The 17,504-nt window shown below is 36.6% G+C and overlaps 1 protein-coding gene across 1 annotated transcript in view; it reads left to right on the forward strand.

Annotated features, from left to right (window-relative positions):
- LOC764176 (corticotropin-releasing factor receptor 2) overlaps positions 1–17,091 on the forward strand; it is a 35,881-nt gene extending 18,790 nt beyond the window's left edge. The window contains exons 2-11 of the mRNA XM_030990752.1: positions 1,603–1,716; positions 3,310–3,407; positions 4,040–4,122; positions 5,260–5,380; positions 6,111–6,270; positions 8,123–8,177; positions 8,895–8,976; positions 10,672–10,757; positions 11,242–11,434; positions 15,036–17,091. Of these exons, the coding sequence (XP_030846612.1) occupies positions 1,603–1,716; positions 3,310–3,407; positions 4,040–4,122; positions 5,260–5,380; positions 6,111–6,270; positions 8,123–8,177; positions 8,895–8,976; positions 10,672–10,757; positions 11,242–11,434; positions 15,036–15,614 (1,571 nt within the window). The 3' untranslated portion in view covers positions 15,615–17,091. The remainder of the gene's footprint in view (positions 1–1,602; positions 1,717–3,309; positions 3,408–4,039; positions 4,123–5,259; positions 5,381–6,110; positions 6,271–8,122; positions 8,178–8,894; positions 8,977–10,671; positions 10,758–11,241; positions 11,435–15,035) is intronic.
- The last annotated feature ends 413 nt before the right edge of the window (positions 17,092–17,504 follow it).

Below are 17,504 nucleotides of genomic sequence, written 5' to 3' on the forward strand. Positions count from 1 at the left end.
CCAAAATCGGATCGTAGTCTGATCGTGTAGTGTGCGCCTGGACTTTACCTTCAACTGCGAAGTGCCACTATCTTTATGATTTATTGCGTTTAAAAGAAGCAGAATATTCTCATTTTAATGACAGAGTTTTTCAATTTGGTCTTACTTACAATTTATTTCTCCTTAATCTAGTAGTCAGAATAGCACGCCCGTCTACGTCTGAAATAACGTCACTAGCAAATAATCAAGTGTTTCGTTGATCGTTTATTTATTTGTTATTTTCATTGTCACCTGGTAAGCGTCTTTTTATATGCGTCATGGGCCTTAATAATATAAAGCCTTTAGACTCGACCTGAAAAAATAAAGTAATGTATCAAATATTCCATATCAGTTGTGGATTTTAAAAGATTTACAATTGCGTTTCATATTCGAGTGAAGAATTTGAAGGTAATCTCTCTTGAAAATTGTTTCGTAAAAATGTTGTTTGTCTAGAGTTGTTGTGATTAACAACGGCGAAAATAGTTTTAAAAATACTTTTGGGAACCGTCATGGTGGTGGGGTCATATGAATCCAGTTCTTAGGAATTACGTCCATCAAAAACATGTAAAATGCATTTAAACATAAATATTTACCAAGTAATTACTCTCCTCAAATAATTGGCAATGCGCGTTCGGTTGTTTGGTTGACAACTTCTATTGACTAATAATGATTATGCGATTCATCAGGTGATATGCGCTGAAGAAAAAACAGTTTATTATTGTTATTATTACTTGTAGAAATATTATTATCATTATAATTATCATTACCATTATCATTAACGCTTCTATTATAATGATTATTATTAATTAAGCGTATGTTGTACATGTACATCAGCATGCAATGTTAGGTGGTTTTGTTCTAACTCAATCGGAATACGAGAATAGCCTTTTCGGATGTTCCCTCTCCAACTCCGCCCCCCCCCCTCTCTCTCTCTCTCGCTTCCTGTATTCTCTGTCTCCCTCCCCCTCTTTGTATCTATCATTTCATCTTACTCTATATACAGTGTACCTACTACTTCATACCCCCCTCTCTCATGACCACCGAATTGTTACAAGCGTAAAGAGAGACTCGCAAGTAAATGCGCCTTATCTGCAATAATCATTTTGGTCTTTATATCGCATCTCGGCTATTTATGCCAGTCGGCACCCGAAAAGAAACTCTGCTTTCAAACTTTATAAAGGTGATCGATGGTATTCCCCCCTACGTTCTAATTGGTATTATCTATCTCTCTCCTTCTCTCTCTCTCTCTCTCTCTTTCTTTCTCTCTCTCTTTCTATCTTCTCATCTCTCTCCCCCTCTCCCTCGCTCTCTCGTTCTTTAACTCAATCCACCTCTGATGATTAGATGATTTGAAATACTAAGTGTGATTATTATGAATAGTTATTGACACATTTGTATTCTTGTTATTTGAATTTGTATTATAAATTACATTTTTGTTTTAAATATATATTTTGTATGAATGTTTTTTTAACGGAACTGCTGAAAAACAGCATTATGGCTGTTAGCGGGTGTTTTAACCGTGGTTAAATAAAACAAACAAACAAGCAAACTATCTATCCTTATTTCCTCCTTTATCCGAAACAGGTTTGTACTGCCCAGTCGAACATGATCTCATTCTCTGCTGGCCTCCGACCAAAGCGGGAGAAACAACATATCTACCATGTCCCGAGGAAGCTGACCAATACCAAACAACAATGGGTAAAAACAAAATTATCTTTTATTGTTGCGTTCTCTCTTGTATTCTATTTCCCATCTTCCACTTCACTCCCCCCCCCCCCCCCGAAAAATTGTACTCCTCTCTTTTTCGTCATTCATTAAAGTGACTCGGTAACATTGTTGAAGGTTGATGGAAAAACTGATCATTTTGTGTATGAAATGTTACGTATTATATTCCTTTTACAGTACTAACCCTCCAAAATACAAAATATCCTGGACAAATTCTCAAACCACAAAGATATTTACGATTCTCCTAACCAATTTTTCAATTTTCCCAACCGTTTCCCCATGCAAATAAAGACCATGAAAATAAAGACCATAAACATAAAATCTTTCAACATTTAAATATTTAAAATGGTATATCGAGCCAATTTATTGCTTTGTGACTATTTACATTGACCTAAATTAAATCAAATTATGATAACATAGTTGCCAACTATATTATTCTCCCAATGGGAGAATTCAGGAATCGATTTGATCAGTTTTTCCCAATTGTTATCATCAATAGTAATCGGTTTTTACTCAAACTTTCAGATTATCTTTGTTTTCCCATCTAGCATTGACGTTACCACCTTAGTACCATTTTCTCTCATCTGAGCAATGTTACCACGACGGTCCCTTTAATTACCATAACGCGAGGAATTTCTTCTTGTTTACCAGAGCAAATTTTTCATTTCCTCTTCCTCCTATATGCTTGTTTCGTTCATTCTTCAATATTTGGATTGTTTCAAGTTGTTTAAAGTTGGGAACTGAATTACCACTTTGACTCTTTGAAGTAGAGTTTTGAGGCATGTTCTGCATCATTGAATATGAGTGGTAGGACGCATGAGGGCGTTGATTTATTAATTTATTGGCACCTTTTCGGTCCTTGTCCCACAATGACGTCATCATCACCATTTGCAACTGCATTCATTTATGGCAATGCATATGCATAATCTTTAAATTAATTCTTGCCTTCACTTATTTGTTGTCTGCTACATTCACACTGTTTTTCGTTTTCCGAATATTGTTTTCTTTCTGCTACGTGCATTACATGCCCCAGAGGAGCCCGTTTAAGAAATGCAAATCAATGACATTGGCATAAATATTGACATTTTCATTTTTGACACCAACTTAATTAGTGATAACGAGTTATTGGCCAAGATTGTGTGTGTGAAAGTAATATCAATCGCCTATTTTGATGATCAACATCATGGTGATGATGACAATGCAAAAGAGACTCATACTCATCTCCCTACCACTCTTTTGCTACATCTCTCTCTCTCTCTCTCTCTCTCTCTCTCTCTCTCTCTCTCTCTCTCTCTCTTTCTCCCTCATTCCCTCTCTCATTCTCTCACTCGCTTTCTCTTTCCGTATGTGTGTCTTTCTCTCTCTTCATATCTCCCCTCCCACTCTCTCTCTCTCTCTCTCTCTCTCTCTCTCTCTCTCTCTCTATATATATATATATATATATATCTTTCTCTCCTTCTCGCACTCCCCTCTCCCTCTCTGACTATCCCTCCTCTTCCCCCTATCCCTCATAAAGTATGTGTGCATCTGTTATTATTATCATAAATCATTATGCTCTCTTTACAGCGTTTCGTAGCTGTACCTTAAATGGTACGTGGGATACTTCTATTTCACCAGAAGAAATTTATTTGAGCGGGAAAATATGCAGATGTCTTCACTGTAGTGTAAGTATTTTGTTCATTTCCCACGTTTGAAATAAATCAAGCTTCAAGTACAATTTATATCTCGATATCAACTCGAATGTGTTAAAAATGGTTTATGGTTTACTTGTAAATAATGTAGTAGTGATTCGAAACCAAATGAACATACTAATGTTCTGTATACAAACACTAAAAATCATTAATACCAATAAAAGTCGAAGAGGAAGAAGAAGTCGAAGAAGAAGAAGAAGATGAAGAAGATGAAGAAGAAGAAGAAGGAAAATACGATAAAGAAGAAGAGAAAGGGAGAAATAATAGTATTGGAGGAAAGATAAAGCAGAAAACGTAAGGAGCAAGAACAAAAACAAGCGGACATTACATTCATGGAAAGTTGGAGGCACTTAATAATCAACCACTAGAAAAGGAAATGAATAGTAATCGTATTAGTTAGACCTATAATTGCCTTTCTTGTCAACGTTGAACGAATTAATTGTAGATTTTTACCGATGTAAAGATTTCAAGATGTAAGTTTATCAATTAGAGAAGTAACGAAGGAGTTATTGGGTAAAAGTTTCCAATAGATGATGACAAATAGTTATTACCTTGCCTTACATTTTAGTTCTCACTATATATATTTGTAATTTTCTTTGAAACAGGTTATCTTCACCATCAACTCATTTGGCTGTGCCCTTTCAGCATTAGCCTGTATCGTAGCCTTTCTCATCTTTTTATTTAGCAGGTAAGTGCTTAATACTTAAATTAGGAGGAGCTTTATATGCCATCATGTGTCACATTTCGCTCACAACGATGTTGATAGAATGAACAAATATTGTTTTCAACAAAACTCGTACGCAGCAATATTTGTCATGAAGTAATTAATTAATTAAAGAATAAACAAACAAATCAATCAACCAACAAGACTGTCGTACATTATAAGCCGAGTCATTAGTTTTAGCATTGGTTGAAAACGAATATTGTCTCAGAAAATGTACAAAATTTACATAGAAGATTCCAGAAAAAATATATAATTTGATGGTAGATAAATACTAAATTAACGACAGTTCATGTAGATGACGAAATAAAAGATCAATGCAACTTGTTAAAGTTTTGTGCGAAATGTGCACACTAGTTACCCGTTCCTTTTCATTGTTGGCGAATTTGAGCTCTACATTTTTGTTTTCCCTGCCAAGTGTTTCTGGTCTAGTTTATACATTTTGTTTCACAATACACTGACAATTCTAACAGGGTTGCATTCAAGCAACCGTGAAAATATACACTGCCTATACGAGCATTTTCCCCTTGCAATATCTACGGAAAGTTAAAATGCAAAACACATTTTGACCTTTCCCGGTTATCTACAGTACAAATTGTATACATTTATATAATTATGGAATAGTAATCACCGCGGTCTTATTAAATTCTTAGCTGATGACGGTAATTTTTTAATGGAGTTTCACCTGTGTATTACTTTAGCATTTCAACGTCTGTATGTCTGGGAGTAAATTGATTGCGGGGAATTAGTCCATAGCTTGTTTTATCAAAACGTGTAATAGCCCTAATGATCAAACTAGGGTAAGAAATCTAACCTTATGGTCGGGGAGGGATAAATGTTCTCGAACCTGTATAGAAGTCGAAAATGTACTTATTGGTTGCTGCATTTTACCGTGTCCAAAATTCACAGCTGTCAAATTTCATTCCATTTTAAAGTGGGACATTGTTTGGAAAATGAATTGAAAATATAATCTTTCATTCAATATTTCTCCGAATGATCAAAAATTGAATCACGTGATCCACAGTCCGGTGACGAGCCCTATAGACCACGAGAATTATTCATGCAGGGGATAAATTTTATACTTCGTTTTCATTTCATTGGCAGGCGTCTCTGGTGCAGGAGAAATCACATACATTGGCATCTCATCAGCTCATTCATCCTCAATTATTTCATCTATTTCATCGCACTTGGAATTCGACAGTCCGCTAATGCCACAAAAATCAAGGTGAGATATTATACAAATTATACACGGCAGTGAGAGAATTTGTAAGAATTACCCACACAAGGTACCTTTGGAACTGTCTAACACGTCCGAGGTGGTAGCCGAGGGTGTTTGGACTGTTTTGAAGGTACCTAGCGCGGGTAATTTTACTAATGATGTGTATTATTTGTTTTATAAGATTATGTTTTATTTGCTTTATAAAATGATGTTTTATAACATGATTTTACTAATGACCGGTCATTATCCATATTACGCGTTAGGCAAAATAAATGCCTGGTCTCGTGTACGCTTTTAACCAATCATTTGATTAGGAACCACGTCATCATCTTATAAATACATGTATTATACATTGTCTTGTGGACTGCTTAAACTCTTTCATCGCAAATAATTACCCATTTCGAACTTTGACGATATTTATATGAAGCGCTTACAGACATCATATTATATGCATTACGCGTTATATACATATAGATCCAGAATATTATTGTTTATACAGTGAAACCTGTCTATAAAGACCACCCAAGGGAGACAAGAAAGGTGATCTTTATAGACAGGTGGTCTTTATGTACACGTTCCTTTTAATAGAACATGTTTCAATGAGAAACCATTTTCAAAGGAAACAACAGAATGTGGTCTTCGTAGACAGGTTGTCTTTCTATACAGGTGATCACTATAAAAGCAGGTTTGACTGTATTACCATTTACCTTTTCAAATGTGTTTTGTTTCCATTTAGTGGTTGGAAAATCTTCTGGATACGCTCTATTTCTACGCCTTGATGACTAACTACTTCTGGATGCTCGTAGAGGGCCTCTATCTCCACACCCTGGTTGTTTTTGCCATGAGAATCGATGCGAACCGAATCAGTTTTCTCATTTATGTTTTCATCGGATGGAGTAAGTATGGATTATCGTGACAAATCATATTTGAGCCTTTCAGGCCTGCAATTCGGCAAAGGTCTAAATTTGACAGTCAGTGGTTGTTTGTCAGAAAAAAGGAGAATGATAAGCATGTTTATTAATTTATCATCCCCCTCCTCCCTTTGTCCGAACAAATAAAGCAGATCTGTATACGTACTAAAAGACACGTAAAGTACAACACAATTATTCAATTTGTGTTATTTACGACCATATTTCTCGCCAGCTTAAGTTTATCACTGATCAGCGCATTTAAAGCCTATTTGCACTAGTTTGGCTAGGAGGGATTAAACCTCCATGCTGGTCACTGACAGGTGGTTATCTCATCAAATCAGCTCTCAATTAACATAAGAAACAGGGGACCATGGGGGACCAACGGCCACCGCTTAGGCATTGTTTGCTATATAGAGTGCACAAGTAGCTATAAGTAGTGCAGTGGGGCTTTAAACTCGCTAAAATGAGGTCACCAACCCTGAAAAAGCCAAATCGTAATGGACGGACTGACAGTTTTTTTTTGTGGTATAGATTTTTTGTCAATGGCCACGATATGAAATTCCATACAGTGAATATTGGTTGCTGTATGGATTTTGGGGAATAGAGTCGCTTCAAATTAACACGCCTTTTCAATGGGATGTCGGCGAGCTAGTACTTATGGCGGTTTCATGAAACCCTGCCCTGAATGCCAACGGCACGTTATAGATTTTCTACAGCTAGAGTGAATACTACGTATGTGTAAAATGTAAACAACATTATGACTAACAGCGTTTAGCGCCATTTCACACGGGGAAAATCTACGCGATGCGGTTAAAACTTTATTAGATTAATCATTCACTTTTAATCAAGCTTATCATCACAAAAGGGATCAGGTCTTCCTTCCATTTTAACTTAATGATTTTTTTTTCCAAACTAAACAAGGTCGATATTTAAATATTACTTATAGGGACTATTTAAGAGCAATTTGAAACACAAGATATGTTATTTGCCAAACGCTATTGTAACCTTGGTAACCAATATCCATTTGATTTTGATGTGCGAGAAATTTTTAATTACATTTATACGTGCAACTTCCCCTTGTGTTTCCTTTTCACTTTTCCATACTAAGGGAATCGAGGACATGAAGCACTACTTCATACTATGCAAACGTGTGACAAAATAGGCCAAGTGGTGCTCTAAGACACCGCAAGGAATTGCCCTTTAGCTACCTGTGCCAGAAACATCCTAACTCGACAATCCTCATTTCTCTAATGTACTGAAGTATGAAATATGATCAGAAAAACAATAGCATAGACATGATAAACATCCAACGTGTTCTTCTTAAAGAGACAGTAATCACGCATGCGTCCCTTTACATTTTGCAGGTTCCTTAAGCCTGTCTGCACTAGTTTGGCCAGGAGAAATTAGACCTCCATGCAAGGTCACTGACAGGTCGTTATCTCATTAAATCAGCTCTCAATTAACATAAGAAAAAGGGGATCATGGGGGACCAACGGGTACCGCTTAGGCATTGTTTGCTATACAGAGGGCGCAAGTAGCTACAAGTAGTGCAGTCCTGCTTTAAAAACCGAATAATAGTTGAACATTATTGAATCGAAACCAATTTTCTAATTACGCAAATACATGCTTCTCTTCTTGCGGCTGTCTGCCAGCAGACAATTGGCGTCTTCGAGTGAATTGAAGTCTGTTGATCCGCCGGGTTCGGAGACAAAAGTCGCATGATGTACAATTATAAGAATTACGTAATCTGAAAATTGTTATAATCAATTCTGCAAATTAGATGAACCATTTTCAGAATTTCATTAATATTAGCAATTCTCTTTTCTCTTTTGTGCAGTTTTACCGGCGGTTTTCGTGTCGCTCTGGGCAATCGTTTCATCTTTAACCAGAGGGTATGATCATTATGACAGTATACTATAATCCCATTTTCTGTATGAAGAACTAAAAGACTATCGAGAAATCAATTAACCCTTTGTATACGGAAGCCGAGTAGTCCCTGTATTAGGCCTACGGTAATTAGATAATTCAGAAGTCAACGGGTTAAGGCAATTTCAAAAGACTGGTCCATCACCCAATGAAATGTGCCAAAATTATCTAGTCACATCTCGTGATCCAAATATGATTTATATAACATATTATTATACAACAGGTTATTGAAATTGCCCGTTAGTTAGTTTATTGTGTTGTCAATAACTTAAATTTCATATTAACTAAAATAGATATGAATGGGTTTTTTTTTTTTTTTTGGGGGGGGGGCGTTTTTATAAAGTTGTTTTTAAATAAATTATTATTATCTCTTTTTTTTTTTTTTTTTTTTTTTTTTTTTTTTTGGGGGGGGGGGGGGGTGTTTTGATTTTTTCAATGCATTTTTTATTTTAAAAATCTGGATTCTACTTTAAAGCATACCCCCCCCATTCAATTCATTATTACTATATATTATTATTATAAGTAGTAGTATTATTCATTTTGTACAATGGCTTCGCCCAAGTCTGCATCTGGTACATCGTGTATTATAATAATTATAATAATTATTGTAGAAAGCATGGACATTTATTTGTGATTTTTGATTACCCCCTAAATTCGATATTATGTGTTTCCTTCCCTTTCAGAGGATTTGCTAATCCATTATCACAAAATGGGAGCGTTCAAGATTACATCTGCTTTATAGGGCCTATCGGAGTTGCATTATTTGTAAGTACAATCTAATTTTGTGTGTGCGTTATGGAGTATTATTCATGTCTTTGTATCTATCTTGGGATCTGGTGAGGCGACATAATTATATTCTAGTTGTTCAGAATCTGGCTGATTTTTAGGATATTTATTCTCTTCAATAACAATACCCCCCCCCCAAAAAAAAAACTGTTGCAAACCAAGGTTATCGTGATATCGGAATTCGTTTCACCGGCTTCAATCGTGTGGGGGGGGGGGGGGGGCTAAATGGCGTAATTTAAGACAGTAAAATGGGCCGTATTGTATACATGTTCGTATCCGGTGTTGCCGGTTTATTGAGGCCGAGCAGGAATATAAAATATTAACTGCAATGTAGAAAAAGAAGTAATTTGTCTATAAATATCAGCTGCAATATTGGCAATTTAGTATAGAATTCCAAAATCCAAGGTGTGCATCAACATAAAACACAGGAAACAGTTCAAATTAAGAGGCATATCCATGCCCTTGCGAATTGGCAAACAGATTATTTACGAGGAACGTGAGAATAATTATGTTCAAATGACAATGTTTTCTTACAACGTCATACCAGCCGCATTATAACATGCACTCGATCATTTATGAAATCAAGCCCCTATGTGAAAAACACTGCCTTTGGAAACATTATGCCAAGAATTCGGCTAATGATCGAACCCTTCAGGCGCCTCAAACCCATTTCCGTATTTGATTTTACGTTAAGCGACATTTATAACGATAGGTGGCGCTCTTTCCCTAACATTTCGGTACTGGTTGAGAGACAGGATTGGCGCCAAGCGAATTTATATGTTTGGACAACCAATAATATTGTAAGACAGAGACGTTCTTTGATGGCCAAAATATTTATATCAGTAAGGGGGTTTGTGATGCATCGTCTAATTAAACAAGCGGAACACGGAGCCATTCTAATGGAAATGGCCTGAAAATAAACTTCTCTGACTCTTCTATTGGTGACGTTAAGATCAGTGGTTGATGGGTCTGTGTAGTTATGTACATGGATCTGTTAAATGATAAAGTACATTTATTTCCTGTTTCTAGAAAGGCAAAGCTTATTTTATTTTTTCAAATTTGAACCCAATTAAATTGGTTGTTGGTTCACAAGAAATGTATGGTAATTGGTAAAGTTCCTGTAATTTATCTTAGCTTTTGCTTCTGCTGAAAGGTTGCCCAGTATAAGCCCAAATAATACTTCCATTTTACTGCACAGATAGAAACTTAACTCTGCTGGTGCAGGTCGGTCGCATTTGACCGATAATAAATAAATAGTAACTACTAAATCATTCCCAAGTCGGTCTCCAGAACTTTATGTGGAAAGGGTTGGATAGCGGTTTACGGATGTCACCTACTCTTTAACGGTAAACATGGTAAGTTTGTGCTGATGGCTAAATATACGCATAAAACTAAGGGGTTTGATCTGCTGAACGAATATTCCATGTAATAAATTTTCTATTTAAGCTATATAGGGAGATTGCTTTGTGAACAATACATTTACAATAAACAAATTGATATTATCACCGATGAATTGGGACCAAATCTTTCATACATATTATATTGTATGTGTATATAATTATGTGGAGGGGGAAACTGAGACGAAACAAATTATACTTTGGATCTTTTCTCGCAATCCAGTAATGAATGAAATTGTATTTATCTGTATTTTGTTTTCTTTTCTCTTCCGTGCAGATGAATTGTATTTTCTTGTTCAACATCATGCGCTGCTTGTGTAAAAAACTAAGAGAAAACTTGAGAAACGAAGAACAACAATCGTGGTAAGAAAGTGATCATTTCTAATTCAGTCATCTCTCCTCTTTAGTTCTCTTTTCATTTGTATTCTCATTATGTGCTTCTTTTTCAAGCCGCCCTATAACCCCCCCCCCCCATCTCTCTCTCTCTCTCTCTCTCTCTCTCTCTCTCTCTCTCTCTCTCTCTCGCCCTCTTTCTCTATCCCTCCCACTACTCCAATATTATTTGTATACGAGATTTACTCTTTTTTCTGTGGTTCTATACCTCAAATGACGGTATGTAATTAGTTTCACAATAAAATATTATTATAAGGTGTTAATCAATACAACTTTTAATTTTCTTTCGTTAATATTCTGTCTTCGCCCATCCCCCTACTCTCTTTCTCTCTCTATTCCCTCTCACTCTCTCTCTCTCTCTCTCTCTCTCTCCCTCTCTCTTTATCCCTATATCATTCCCGATTTATTCTGTCCCTTACCTTTGTTTTTCTTCCATTCCTCCCTCATTCTCCAGGAGGGGCGCCAAGGCCACCATGGTGCTGGTCGTCCTCCTTGGCGTTCACTACGTCGTCTTCCTCATCATCGTCCCCATCGTCGAGTCGCAGCTCGAGATCACGGTCACGCTCGTACTCCAGTACATCAACACCTTCCTGACCAGCACCCAGGGCATCCAGGTCTCCGTCATCTACGTGTTCCTCAACAGCGAGGTACGCCAAAGTCTCCGTAGACCGCCTCGGTCCACCTCGCTTCTCTAAAAAACTCACACACAAACCGGCTGCTTTACGTTCCCCGCTGCCACCATACAGTTCAAAAGACAGGGTATTAATTCATGACCATTCATTTCAAACATCGCATCTCAGTCTATCAGTAGCTTTCAGTGGTCCGTGGTCGTTTTGGTCATCGTCGTCAGAAAAAGAATCGTCGCCCTCGTTTTATTATTCGCTTCCATCATAATCAAGCATTTCAGTGTTTTCACCATTCATGCAGCAGTATGCCTATCGTCCCTAAAGCGTTGTTTTATAACAATGTTCCAGTTTGATTGGAAGACGCGCTTTTTTCCACTCTTTCTTCCTATAATTATATTTCATTTTCTCAGGCACGCATTATATTTATATATGACAACATGCATTTTTGCGCTGCTTACATATTGCCTTCCATGTATTAATAATTTTTGTATGATATTACTATCATAATTATTATATTTAGTTATTTTTGCTGTTGACGAATCCAACGCATTCGCATGAATGCATTTGAAAAACCTGATGTGTATTTTGTTTACGAAAAGGCATACGCGCCTTATAAAGATAAAAAGATGTGCACACAATTAAACCTGCACTCATTTTGAACGACATCGTTTGTATGTGTCACCATTTTTTCATCACTTTTTTCATTTATATGATATCACGTTTCTGGTGTTCTGCAAAACACACTTATTTGCACATTTTCTAATCTCCTCTTTCGCTTACTATTGCCTGTGTTTACTCATAGATTACTGAATTATTATATTCTCTAAACTTAGGTTTAATATAGAAATCCCTTTTTTCTGGTAGGCAATGATTTTAAGACTAATTCCCTAACCGTGAAATTCACATGATATAAGCCCCCCCCCCCCCCAAAAAAAAAAAAAAACCCACAAACATTATGGTAATGAAATATCATCATGTGACGTCTATTAGAAGGTCTTGTGCATAATTATAATATAATGTAAACAACAACAAAAAGCACGAAAATGCATAATGAAATCGTGAAGAATGCAGTTACCATCTTGTATCATCATATGAATGTAAATGCAACCTCTTAATATTAGCATGATAAGGCTGCTTTTACATCGTATTTTTTATATCATTATACAAAAATATATGAACAAATAAAAAGTGTCGAAACGTTTAATATTTGATCATGCTTTCCATGTGTAATGTTTGGTAATATGAAACTTTTCCAAATAAATATTGACGACGAAATGTGATTAAGTTCAAACCTGTTTTAGAATCAATTTTGGAGGCCCGTGCAAAAATGCCCTAAATTTGGTAAGAATGTGTCGAGGTTCTTGATTACATGTTGACCTTAGTCCCCCTGTATTTATGATCATTTTGCCTATATGAACATTACACATCATGCATGCATTCCTTTCTTACGTAATATCACCATCATCTTCGTCACTGTTATAACCATCATTATTAACATCATCGTTATCATCTTGTTCTTATCTTCATCATCATCATCATCATTATCATCATCATCATTATCATTTTAATCATCACCTCAGCATATATTACACCTTGTTAACCTTTGGCAGAACTTTATGTAATCCTCAATATCTTTGTACCTGTTTTTTTTTAAATAATTAATATTAACACCATACTTACAGTATTGTATAACATAGTGCACAATTTCATGCTCATTCTTGCGTAACTATTGTCATTCACCAGATAATACTAACTCACCCTTTATTCGTTTTTCTTCTACTAACTAACATTATGTATAATTCAGTGACGTATCCAAGCAGCTTAGGGCGGAGTCAGTAAACACCCCCCCCCGCCCCCATTTAGACGAAAAATACTTATATGATATTGGCTCTGAATGTGATACAAGAATATATTGATAGAGCTACATGCATTTCAATTTAGGACGAGTTGAAGACGAGTATAATATTGTCACATCGAGAGCAATATATTCTTGTATCACACGAAAACAAAGCCATACAATATTATCATTATCATTGTGACTCTGACTAGCGAAATAACAAATTTGACGGGTACTGCGCTAAAGATATTAAATACACTGATTTATTGTGCTAATTGAAAGCGTGGTATAGATAATAATTATGTGTACTGTTTGATAGTAGCAGTACGTAGTTCCAAGCATGCATCATATTGCAGTGCCCTAGTGCCGGCGGTGTTTCGGCAGCCTAGATATACCCACCCCCCCCTATGCATGTTCGGATACGCCACTGATATATTCTATTGATCTTTGTACCAGCGATTGAATTTCAGTATATACATATACGTTTGCAGTGATGCATGTATTTGGCTTTTTTGTTCTTTTCTTATTAACAAACAATGTGAATTGGAATTACAAAAACAAAAAAACAAAAATATATCAATTATGAATGTAAAATTTATTTTTGATGTATTCGTCATTGTTTAAAGAAGATGACTGAACAGAAAAAATTAACAAACTTAAAGGATATCAAATTTGATTGTTGGCCTTTTTATTTGGATGGTTATATTGACTTCCGTGCCACAAATATTTTTCTCTTTTTTTCCTTAAAATACACTGTTGCTCATAACGGTGGAATATTTTTTTATCCCAATTTATGGAATTATTTTAAAAATAATTTAAAAATACTAGATCTAGATAATAGTATACAGTCTCAGATTTTATTGAATAATAATTTGCCAATATGTGTTTTGCGTGACTGCTAAAGCATGTATATTATGCTACTATGTTTATCAACTAGGGGACCTATGCCCTTAAGTCATAAATGACAGTAATGAGGATTAATGCCTCACAAAAGGGCTCTGATATAGCACATCGACACGGTTTTGATCCTGGGGCCTCACAGTTACGAGGCCATTGCTTTGTCACTAAACCTTGACTGAACGCAGCGGGGGCTAGGGTAGGGGGCAGTTTCCATGAATTAAAAAAAAACAGAAAATGCAATAAATATTCAATAATTTATTGCATTCTACCCCGGTCCCCAACATAAAAAAATCCTCTGGACGGCCATGCATTATGGCTCAAGGCATGGGCACACAGAAGATTTGTTTATGTTGGGGACCGGGGTAGAATGCAATAAATTATTGAAAATTTATTGCATTTTCTGTTTTTTTTTAATTCATGGAAACTGCCCCCTACCCTAGCCCCCGCTGCGTACAGTCATGGTTCAGTGACAAAGCAATGGCCTCGTAACTGTGAGGCCCCAGGATCAACACCGTGTCGATGTGCTATATTAGTGCCCTTTTGTGAGGCATTGATCCTCATTACTGTCATTTATGACTTAAGGGCATAGGTCCCCTAGTTAATAAACATAGTAGCATAATATACATGCTTTAGCAGTCACGCAAAACATTGGCAAATTATTATTCAATAAAATCTGAGACTGTATACTATTATCTAGATCTAGTATTTTTTAATTATTTTTAAAATAATTCCATAAATTGGGATAAAAAAAATATTCCACCGTTATGAGCAACAGTGTACCTTCTAATTCATGTACTAATTCAAAACAAATTATCTCCAGCTATCATTTTAGAATCTTGAGTTTATGTCGCTTTTCTTTGTTGATTGTATTTATTTATTATCTAGGTCAAAGGCTCTATCAGACGCACAACGGTAAAAATAATGAGAAAACAGGACTGCCCATGCATGAGAAGGAGACTAGCAGCTAATCGCCAGAGAAACTCATCCTACTCCAGGTGGTTTACGGACGAGAACACGTGCTTGAGTTCGTTGCGTTCAAGTCCCTCGCGGGTTCCGAACAACGGGCGGATCAACTCCGACTTGTCTGCGACGATGAACGGCGGCATCGGAACGAGCGAGCAACCGGCGACGCAGACGGTTTCGTCGGTACCGCAGCACTCACCCATCCAAGAAAAGTCAGACGAGTTCGAGAATTACGAACTCGGCGCCTTGCCGGAGAAAGTAGAAATGGATAAAGATGGGGACGTCGTGAGCGCTAAGCACATCTTACCTCCGCAGGAAGGAATGCCTCTGTTGAAAGACAAGAACGTAGAGGGCGCGAGACAAGCTGCAAAGACGACTAGCAACGGGAGTCCTCAGATTGGAGTTAGGGATACGAACGTGGAGAGATGTGTCGATGACGACAACAATCAGTTGAAATCAAATGAAACGCAGCACCTGACCACACAACATGTCGCATGCTAGCTGATAGAGAGAGATACATAGATATTCTTGTACACAAATTGAACCCTTGAACAACTCTTACACTGGATGTGAGAAAGAACAATCTAATTAAGACACCAAAATGTGAGAAATGTAGACGTTTGGGTGTATGCATGCACCCGTCAGTATGGTCAGTCAATTATTGCACGCTTTCATCTTTATTGACCTTGGCTGAAAAGAAGGAAAAACGTAAGCAGATGTTGTATGTTGAAACAACTTGCCGTCATCGTCAGGATTTCATTTTTATTGTCGTTGACGTGTATCAAAGTTCCTGTTCGAGAGACACAGTATGCTAGATTTTGGACCAGAGTGAAAGTAGTCCAGACTCTGGCCGGTTCTTCATAGTATATTCCCTACAATTGATTCAAGCCGCCGAAGATGGCGTTATCAACAAACTCATTATCCGCTCACCAGCCCAGCCTAACTCGTCGGGCGTCTTACAATTTGATGATCACGCCATCTTCGGCTGGTAGCAAGTAATGTAAGTCGGTGGAGGTAGCGTTGGTGTGGTGGAGATCAAAATTAAATAGGCCAGATTCTGGACTAGAGTGATAGTGGCCCTGACTGTTAAACATCCTCCTTGTCAATCAATCACGTGGTTAGATTGTTTGAAAGTAAACTTGTTGTTTTAGAGCTGCCTGTAAGCCACACCTCAAGTTTAAAGTGAAGTAGAAAGGTTCAAAGGTTACCTGACATCGAAAGAGTACATTTTCATAATATGATGATTGTGGAAGACTCGAAAGTCCGAAATGAACAGACTCGTGCATGTGTATTAGGAAGTAAGTGGTTTAAAATGACTAAGTTTTATATTCAGCGATTGTAAATTTAGATTGAATACTGTGTTTTGACGCAGAAACAATTATCATTACACATCCGACTATAGTTGTTTGACGTTCATGGTTGTCATAAATTGACAAATAGTGTGGCCCTCGTGGCACTTTCAGTTTAAAAAGTATTTTAGATATTCAGATTTTTAGATATTTAGATATTTAGATATTTAGATATTCACTCAAAACTATTCCCACGGACGCAATTTTGACTCATGCCGGCGTTTGATTATCGTGTCCAATAATTGTGATAGATTGAATGAAAGCCCACGTATTTCACATGCTGCATCTATTTCGATTCATAAAATGTGCTTGCGACTTGGTTTTTGAAAAGCTTTCGTTAAGGAAAAAGTGCTTGCTGAAATCTCACTGAATTATTCTTTGTGTTTGAGTTTTGTAGTACGCCACGAAACGTAGTTTTCCTAGACTTTTAGGTATTCAAATTGATGAGAATCGATTATTATGGGATGGTGAGTGATTTATTTCGCTAGATGGGAGTATTTACACCTTATAGGAATTCAATTCCCATGTTTCCTTTTTGATCACAAGTATGGACTGTTTTCTCTATTTGTCTCCTTCTATTCCTCCTTCTTCTTCTTCTCCTTCTTCTTCCTCTCCAAACAATCGCTATGTCCTCCTCTCTCTCTCTCTTTTTTTCTCTCTCTCTCTCTCTCTCTCTCTTTCTCTCTGGCCTACCCCCTTGTAGAATGTAAAAAATTTGGAAGTATCGTTGAATTTATACCTATACAGTTTTCCTTTCTATGAATAATTTTGTTGGGGTCTTCAGGGTTTATGAAGTGATTGTAGTGGGGTTGAACTTGCTGTACCTAAAAAATATTTGCTGCAAATATTTGTATGTTTTTTTTAAGTATTTTCGTTTGTGTGACTTTCATTTATATTGCATTATGTAGAGCAGTATAGCATCGGTTTTCGTATGTAGTGTTTGTTTTTTTACAAAGTTCCGCATAAATCTACTAGCCTATGACAAAGTTTTAACAGATATTTTGACGGACCAAGACATTATTATGCGTGTATTGTAGACCTC

Source organism: Strongylocentrotus purpuratus, unplaced genomic scaffold, assembly GCF_000002235.5.
Source record: "Strongylocentrotus purpuratus isolate Spur 01 unplaced genomic scaffold, Spur_5.0 spur5_scaffold_19, whole genome shotgun sequence".
NCBI lineage: Eukaryota > Metazoa > Echinodermata > Echinoidea > Camarodonta > Strongylocentrotidae > Strongylocentrotus > Strongylocentrotus purpuratus.